This window comes from Nanorana parkeri, unplaced genomic scaffold, assembly GCF_000935625.1.
Source record: "Nanorana parkeri isolate BGI_ZX_2015 unplaced genomic scaffold, ASM93562v1 scaffold113, whole genome shotgun sequence".
Classification (NCBI taxonomy): Eukaryota; Metazoa; Chordata; class Amphibia; order Anura; family Dicroglossidae; genus Nanorana; species Nanorana parkeri.
In genome coordinates this window covers 341,815-350,782 of record NW_017306381.1, presented here as the reverse complement: position 1 = coordinate 350,782, position 8,968 = coordinate 341,815, and the positions used below count along the sequence as shown (strand labels likewise).

At 45.4% G+C, this 8,968-nt stretch overlaps 1 protein-coding gene across 1 annotated transcript in view; it reads right to left on the bottom strand.

Annotated features, from left to right (window-relative positions):
- LOC108784374 (prominin-1-A-like) overlaps positions 1-8,968 on the bottom strand; it is a 50,807-nt gene that overhangs the window by 31,944 nt on the left and 9,895 nt on the right. The window contains exons 3-4 of the mRNA XM_018553171.1: positions 5,365-5,570; positions 3,263-3,383 (exon numbers count right to left, since the gene is read on the bottom strand). Of these exons, the coding sequence (XP_018408673.1) occupies positions 3,263-3,383; positions 5,365-5,570 (327 nt within the window). The remainder of the gene's footprint in view (positions 1-3,262; positions 3,384-5,364; positions 5,571-8,968) is intronic.

Here is an 8,968-nt window from a genome sequence, read left to right as displayed (position 1 = left end):
CCCCCCCCCCCCCTTTTTGCAAAAATTTGAAGGCACCCTGACAAAGCCAGAAGGAACCCCTGGGAGCCATAGTGCCCTAGCTGAGAAAAGCTGCTTGCTCCTGATTTGGACAACAAAACCTCCCTCGCTGCTCATCTCCATAACATGCAGGGGAATTGTTTCGTAGTGTACACAAGATATCTCGGAAGCCTGATAACATTGTTTAAGATTTCAGTTCAGTGCACAGGAAGTTACAAGGGTCCTGGATTTCTGGCAGGATCAACCTGTATCTTCTGTACTTGCAGAAAATGTACTTAGCCTGAAAAAAGGAAAACTAATGCAGCCGCTATGTCTAAGGAACCGTAAGCTGCAATATATTAAATCTCTCTACTTGGGTTTAGATACTGCACTTTACATATAAAGTGGATCTAACCCCAACCACTAAAATCTCATGTAAGCGTTACTTGTTCATGTAATTTCAAAGTGTTTTTTTATTTTCCAAATACATATTTATTGAGGTATCCAAGAAATATACTAATTGTCAGAACAGTAACAATACCAGATCAACGAGGAACATTGCTCGTATGGGTGCAGGTTCCAAACCAAGCATACAAAGTTACTCTATTACTGGTATCCCATACCTAGACTTACAGCACGGCTCACATCATCACCCTGGGACAGGGCACACATCCTACAGGGGGACTATCACTTAGGAGGGTGGTTCAGAAGATGAGCGCCATGTAGTGGGGTTTGCAATCTTTTTTAGTATGCGCCTTTCAGTAAATAAAATCTGGTGATCCTGCCATAAAGGTCCTTAGTCAGGCACTTTCTGTTATGGGGTGACAACAGTCTCCTTACTGTGCTCCAGCACTGTCGCCCTGCCACATGCACCCCTGGTGGAGAACACAAGTGGCTGTGTCAACACACATTGGTTAGGCATGGTCCACCGTTGTCACTAGGGGTGCACCGATACCGTTACTAGTATCAGTGCCAATACCGAGTATTCAGGCGAGTACTCGCCCAAATGCTCAGATACCTTCCCCGATACCGGAACTTCAAAAAGGAAGATTGCCTCTGACTGGCAGTGCCGTAGGGGAACATGGAGCTGGCCTCCCGGGCAATCAGGAATTGCCTGGGAAGCTGGCTCCATGCTGATTGGCTGGGAAGCCAGTTTCTTGGCCAATCAGCATCATTCCAGCCGAACAAAGTGTTATAATTGGGAGGCAAGAAAACAGTCAGGGATTAGGAAGTCTTTGTAAAGTCTCCAATTTCAATCCAGCTTGCTTTTGAGTACATTCATTTATGGAGTGTTGGTCAATACAAAGATCAAGTTGCGTTTCCTCCTTATTATGTAATGTCAGATAACGGCCGGCTTCCCGATCTGATCCTCAACCTCTGTACACTGAAATCAGGGGCTAGCAACCCTGGAGGGAGGGGGGGGTGGAGATCTACCAGAAGATGGAAGAGACCAAACATCACCGGGGTGCAGTGTGCTTTTCATTTTCTATGAAGAGAACCTACTAAGGCCACATTTAAAAAGTAAAGAAGGCTTGAAGAGTTCAAAGGTCAATAGTAAGTAACACAGAATGCAGAGGTCAGGAGTACTGTAAGTAATGAACAGTGCAGGGGTCAGGAGTAAGTTACGCCATGGTCAGTAGTAACATAAAGAGCAGGGGCAGGAGTAAGTAAGGCAGAGTGCAGGGACACACAGTGCAAGAGTCAGCAGTAAGTAACACAGATGCAGGGGTAGGAGTAAGTAAGGCAGGGTGCAGGGGTCAGGAGTAAGGTACACACAGTGCAAAGGTCAATAGCAAGTGCAGGGGTAATGCAGGAATAAGTACTGCAGTGTGCAAGGGTCAGGAGTAAGTATTGCAGAGTTCAGTAGCATGTAATGCAGAGTGCAGGGGTCAGGAGTAAGTAATGAGGAGTGCAGTAGTATGTAATGCAGAATGTAGTGGTCAGGAGTAAGTACTGCAGAGTTCAGTAGTATGTAATGCAGAGTGCAGGGGTCAGAAGTAATGAGTGCAGTAGTATGTAAAGCAGAGTGCAAGGGTCAGGAGTGAGGAGTGCAGTAGTATGTAATGCAGAGTGCAAGGGTCAGGAGTAAGTAATGAGTGCAGTAGTATGTAATGCAGAATGCAGGGGTCAGAAGTAATGCAGAGTGCAGGGGTCAGGAGTAAGTAATGAGTGCAGTAGTATGTAATGCAGAATGCAGGGGTCAGAAGTAATGCAGAGTGCAGGGGTCAGGAGTAAGTAATGAGTGCAGTAGTATGTAATGCAGAATGCAAGGGTCAGAAGTAATGCAGAGTGCAGGGGTCAGGAGTAAGTAATGCAGAGTGAAGGGGTTAGTAGTATGTAACACGCAGTGCAAGAGTCAGCAGTAAGTAACACAGATGCTGGGGCAGGAGTGAATAAGGCAGAGTGCAGGGGTCAGGAGTAAGTTACACACAGTGCAAAGGTTAATAGCACGTAACACGGAGTGCAGGGTAATGGAGTAATAAGTAATGCAGTGTGCAAGGGCTAGAAGTGAGTAATGCAGAGTGCAGAGGTCAGCAGTATGTAATGCAGAGTGCAGGGGAGAGAGTTAAGTTACGCAGAGTTCAGAGATCAGTAGTATGTAATGCAGAATGTAGGGGTTTGGAGTAAGTGCAGCCTCAACCAGAACCAATGGCTTCGTTATGTGCCAAAGATCACCCCTTCCTCACAAAAACATTGACTAGCAGCAGGCTCTTGCAGAGACTGTGATCACTCACTCCACAGAAGTTCAGACACCTGCTCTCTGGGTAACAAGCTGGTCTCAGTTCCATAAAAGAGACCAGGACCTGAGAGCCTCCTTTCCATGCACAGATACCCACTGCATGTAAATCTAAGACAAAAATTGACCCATCTGCACCCTAACCTGCTGTAGTACGGCCTACTACAATAATACTGGATTCAACCAGAATACAGTAGTACTGATGTAGCTTTCAATAAAGGTATTTTAGCCCCTCAGAATAAAAAAAAGGATTACATAGTACTCCCAACCCTATTGTTCTGAAACTGTATTGTACTGTAAATTGTATTGTAACTGTACTGTCTCCACTATTTTGTAAATTGCTGAGGACATTTTTGGCACTATATAAATCCTGTATAATAATAATAGTACACATAACCTGATATTTTCATATTAGGATCCCCAACAATTAGCTTCAAAATGGAGTTTTCCTCTAAGTCTGCACCTTACTAGTTGTGGTGGATGTGGATGGCTCGTAGAACCACATGTGATGAGCTGATCTGGTCTTACCTTCGGCACAGTATTGATGTAGGTCTTCATGTTATTCAGGGTATTGTCGAAGGTGGTGAAGCTGTTATTTATTGCATTGTCTACTTTGCTGTTGCTATAAAACGCACAGATGTCGCCGGCCCTGCAAAGAGAGAACAAGAATCAGTGAATAAAGTCTGAGGTCTAAGGGAAGTGGGGAAAGTGGAAAGGAGTTCTTCGGGGGACATTGAAGCAACAGCGGTAACCTGTATTTTGGCCATGCTGGACTAAGAATCAGGATTGTTTTAATCCATTTTCTACAGCAGCATATACATACGCTATATGGCCAAGAGCATGTGGACACCTGACCATCCCAAATATACGGACAAAAGTATGTGGACATCTGACCATTCCAACTAGACGGCCAAAAGTATGTGGACACCTGACCATCCCAACTATACGGCCAAAAGTATGTGGATTAGGCCTTTCGGCGCCCTGTGCGAGAAAGCTTTACAGCGCCCCTCAGTGACCACACCCTTTAGTGGCCACACCCTCAGTAACCACACCCATTTCCCCCAATATCTGCACCATTCAAAGACTCCAATGTTGTTAAGCCGCAAAGAAACATTAAAAAGTATGATAAAAATACAACTTTTATTTAAAAGGTGTAAAACTTGTAGCACAATATAAAAGAGCTTTCTTTTGGTGGTATTTAATCACCACTACGGGTTTTTATTTTTTACTATATTAAGGAAAAATTATTGAAATTTTTTGGGAAAAAAAGTTTTTACCCCCATTATGTTAGGAAACAATGATTATTACCCATATTTTTGGTAAAATATAAAAAGCGGGGTCACGTCGGGTAAATAGACACCCTCAGCCTCAGCACTGAATGAATGGGAAACACTCATGGGGGAGTGGACGAGGGAGCGCTGTCATATCAGATAGCCAGCGGTGAGGGGGAGAGAAGCTGCCCCCAGGACGAGCTGTGTCGGCCGCACGGCGCCCTTGTTGTCATGGCGCACTGGTCGCACACCCCTAAGGCCGGCCCTGTATACGGGCAAGAGCATGTGGACACCTGACCATCCCAACTATATGGGCAAGAGCATGTGGACACCTGACCATCCAAACTATATGGCCAAAAGCATGTGGACACCTGACCATCCCAACTATACGGCCAAAAGCATGTGGACACCTGACCATCCCAACTATATGGGCAAGAGCATGTGGATACCTGACCATCCCAACTATATGGCTAAAAGCATGAGGACACCTGACCTTCTTAACGATATGGCCAAAAGCATGTGGACACCTGACCATCCCAACGATATGGTCAAGAGCATGTGGACACCTGACACCTATCCAGGAACAGATGATACATCACAGGGGAGCCGAAGATACAGAATTCATTGTTTTGCTCTCTAATAATAACAACCCAGAAACCTTCAGAGACAATGACATGACGGCTTTGTTTTGGATACAAATCTCAGGTTAGAATTGTTGGCACGAACGGGAATCTGAACCATCACCAGCAGCATTCTTGGAGCACAGGTAACGCATGCATGGGAAACAATACACGCAAACACAACATTCTTCATTGTAATTAAAGCTAAACTCAAGATATAAAAGGATACAAATGCAGGCAGTGTAAGTACATTAAAGCTGAACTCCGGGCACAACATATTTCATTTCAAATATATTCCTCAATAGCCACAAAGGATATAAATCCACATTGTGCGCGCCAAACGGCTTTGTAAACCTAGTTATTAGCTGACGATCCACGACCGAGTGCCCGACTTTTTAGAGGGGGTGACACCAAAATCACTGTCAGTCATTTTGGTGTCACCCCTGGAATGGTGTCACCTGGGTGCGGGCCGCACCCCCTTTTGACGCCACTGATCATGGGCTTGGTGCTGTCGGACGGGAAGCGCCAGAGGCGGGGCCCCAAGCAAGCGGCCGCCCCCTTATATGCCTGATTAGAGAGCCACGGCCGCCTCTGCCTGATTGTGTTCAGACCGACCGGCCCAGATTGCCATCTGGCATTTTGAGGCGATCCAGGCCGGCCGAGCCCATTTTCCTTGGTGGGCTTGGAGCTGCTGCTCCAGTAGCCCCTATGTTAATCTCGCCCTGGGGTGGGTACTCACAGGATGGTGAGAGTGATGATCAGCAGGAAGAAGTATGTGAAGCGTCTCTTGCAGTCCATTTTCTTGGTCTGCTTCTGGTACATCTTCCCACCGCAGTTCCCGCAGCAGCGGCAGCACGCGAAGAACAGGCCCACCAGCGGCATCAGGATGATGAAGACCACGCCGATGGCGAGGGCCACCAGATAGCCGATTTCATACATCAGTACCTGGAAAAGAACGGGACAATTAAAGACCTTTCACTTGACAAGTCAGTGGTCTGCTTCTGCCAGGGCTTATACCTCCCATTCCCTGCTGGCATCACATTAGCGTTCCTCAAAGGCTCAATTCACAAAGTTCTAACACAAGGATAGGGATCTTTATTCTCAGCCATGTGACTGCAATTTTTCAAATTTCAGTGATGTTATTGTAAATTTTCCAAAATATACATCCTTCTCCTGGTGTGTTAGCTTTGTGAATTGAGACTATTGTCAGATAATCTTTATTCACCCTTTTCTTTTACTGCAGCTCTATAACTCTTAGTCACGTCTATAGTAAATCTGGTTGTTGAATCTTACACCATTTATATATTCTGATCGCCCAAATATACGCCTTCCAGATATATCAATTTGGTAGAACCATTTAAAGCAGTGGTTCTCAACTCGTGGGTCGCGACCCAAAAGTGGGTCGCGACACCTTATGCAGTGGGTCGCGGTGTCATTTCTTCATGGAGCGGCCCATCTGCAGTAGAGCGAAATAGAGAGGGGAATTTGTAGTACAGCTTGTGAGAACTCCATAATGTAAAACTGTCCCCTCTCTCCCGGCCTCCCCCCGGGCTCCCCGAGATAAAGTGGTATGGCCCCGGGAGAGAAGGGACTATTTTCTCACTTTCGGCCGGCGCATTATTTAAGGGGAAAAAATTAAAGTCATAAAAAATAATAAAATAAACATTTAAAAATGAAAACCAACCCCACCATTTGGATGAGAATAAACATGCGTGTGTGGGGCATTCATGTGTATGCACCAAACATGTTAGGTATCACCGCAAACGTTGGAGTGAGAGCAACAATTCTCGGGCCATAATTAATGGTTAACGCTAAACTGATGACCTGTACAGGCTTTTAAAACGTCACCTATGGACAATGTTGTGAAGCATAGTTTTTCGCCATTGCTGAGGTGCATGCAATTTTAACACTTGACATGTTTGGTATCTATTTACTCGATGTAACTGCATTTTGTATATGTAACCAAAAATGTGACCATGTGTCACATTGTTATGCCTGATAAAGGGACTGCATCTGGCTCCTGTCAGTCATTACGGTGCCACCCCCTCTGATGGTATCTGTGAGGGCCACACATCCCTTGTGACGTCCCTGCCTGCAATACTGCCCCTACTCCCTACTAAAGCTCCAAACCCCCACATACCACCCACAATACAATTCCATGCCCCCAATACTGTTTAAAATGTGCATATATATACGTTGCTGAATAGTGCACAAGTTGTTTTGTGTAATAAATGAAAATGTCTCAGAAATGAATCATTTTTGGGTCACGACTTAATGACCAAGGAAAATGTGGGTCCCGAGGTTACACAGGTTGAGAACCACTGATTTAAAGGATCAGCCCACCCAAACGGGATCATTTTGAAGCAGGGGTAGGCAAACTCTGGCCCTCCCGCTGTGGTGAACCTACAAATCCCATCATGCATCTGCCTCTTGGAGTCATGCCTGTGGCTGTCAAAGTCTTGCAATGCCTTATAGGAATTGTGGTTGCACCACAGCTGGAGGGCCAGAGCGTACCCACCCCTGATTTAAAGGTTTAGTTCACCTTTTCAAAAACAATTACTTGCAACACCTTCCCTACCTAACCCCCCCCCGAACAGTCATTGGTTAAGGTGGTCACGTGGAATGTTGACTAATGAGAATTTCTTTTGAGTCTTCTTCCAGGACCGTGTCCAGTCCAGAATGAGCGGTCATTGGTCAGCAATGGTAGTCATGTTACCACTCATGAGAAGTCATTGGTCAGCAATGGTAGTCATGTGGTCACTCATGAGCTGTCATTGGTCAACAATGGTGGCATGTGGCCACTCATGAGTGGTCATTGGTCAGCAATGGTGGTCATGTGGCTGCCAACGAGCGGTCATTGGTCAGTGAGGCCACGTGACCGCCATTGACTATGAGACTAAAGCTGGCCATACATGTGGCAACTTTTAGGCCTCTTCAACCACTCTCAATCAACTTTGATTTGAACATTCAATTGAAAGTAGTTGCCTGAAAGCAAGCAATCTACCAACCATGAGTTGGATCGATCACCAGAATTAGATCAATTGATCTGGGCTATCAATTAACAGGTTATTGAAAAGCCTTAATCCTTGACGGATGTAAAGCACCTATTGCTCGGGATTTCAATTCTATCTCGATGGAAAGTGGCTGACACTGCCATGTGTAAGGCCAGACTACTGGAAGTAGGTGGTTATACGTAGACAAGGAAGAGAATGAACACACAATCATTGTGGGCATTTCCCACTTGCGATCGGCCGTGAACAGTGCAGGCAGGATACCTTATCTAACATACATCTGCATGTTTACAGCTCAAACAATGAACTCCTGAGGCTGAACACCATTTACAATGACAGACGCAGATGTGAAGAAGGAAGTATCTGCACCTGGAGACAATGGGAGCCATCCGTAGAGCGTCTTTGAAGTCAACGTGTTGGCCAAACCTATACGTTTCAAACTATTCTTGCGCTACACAAGTGATTATATCTTCTTATACAGGCCATGCATAGAGGTCTCAGCCAGGGATAAAATGCTAATACAACAATCAGAAATAAGTCAGACTATTTTAAAATCATGACATGCATTTACAAACATTCAGAAATCTCCTATCTCAATGCCCATGTGAATGAAGCCCCCCGTGTTACAGAGACTAGAGGAAGTCACAGGAGTTTGAATTTTCACAAAGCCCTCTGTGTATTTTTCACTCTCCCATAAACACACTGTGCTGTATAAATAAAGAATTACAGAGAGAAACGCTGCATGTGAGAAGTCCGGGGGAAGCCAATATTTCCTGTGACCATCCAACACTTTCCTACAACAATGGGAGCAGGGCAGGAGATACCAACTTTCTTCTCCCCTGGGTCTGGATGGGATTATAACCAGTGCAGGGCAGCGGAAAGTGGGGCCCAGCCGCATCTACAACCTACACATCTGTCAATGGTCACATGCAAAACTCCTTACAGGGAACATTTCTGACACAATTGATGGGTCGTTTTTTGCATTCATATACCAGAACACTTTTAAGGGTATATTTAATAGAAAAGTTATATGTTGGGATTTACATACACTTAAAGGCAGAATGGGGCCCTAGGCAAGGTAGCAGCCTTGTCAACCCAATCCCTTTGATGTACATTGATAGGGATTGCAATGGGCACAGAGAAGCTGCCCCATTAGCATCTACTGTACTGGTATGACCACCCCATTGGCCACCAACTGCCTACAAGTACATGCTCCTCGGTGAAGGGAACAAGGAGGTGCTGAGCTTTAACCAATCGCACTACCCGCCTGCTCCTGTAATTGGCTCACTGCCTCTAACTACAGAGATCAGTGATGACTTGTTTTAAAGTTTA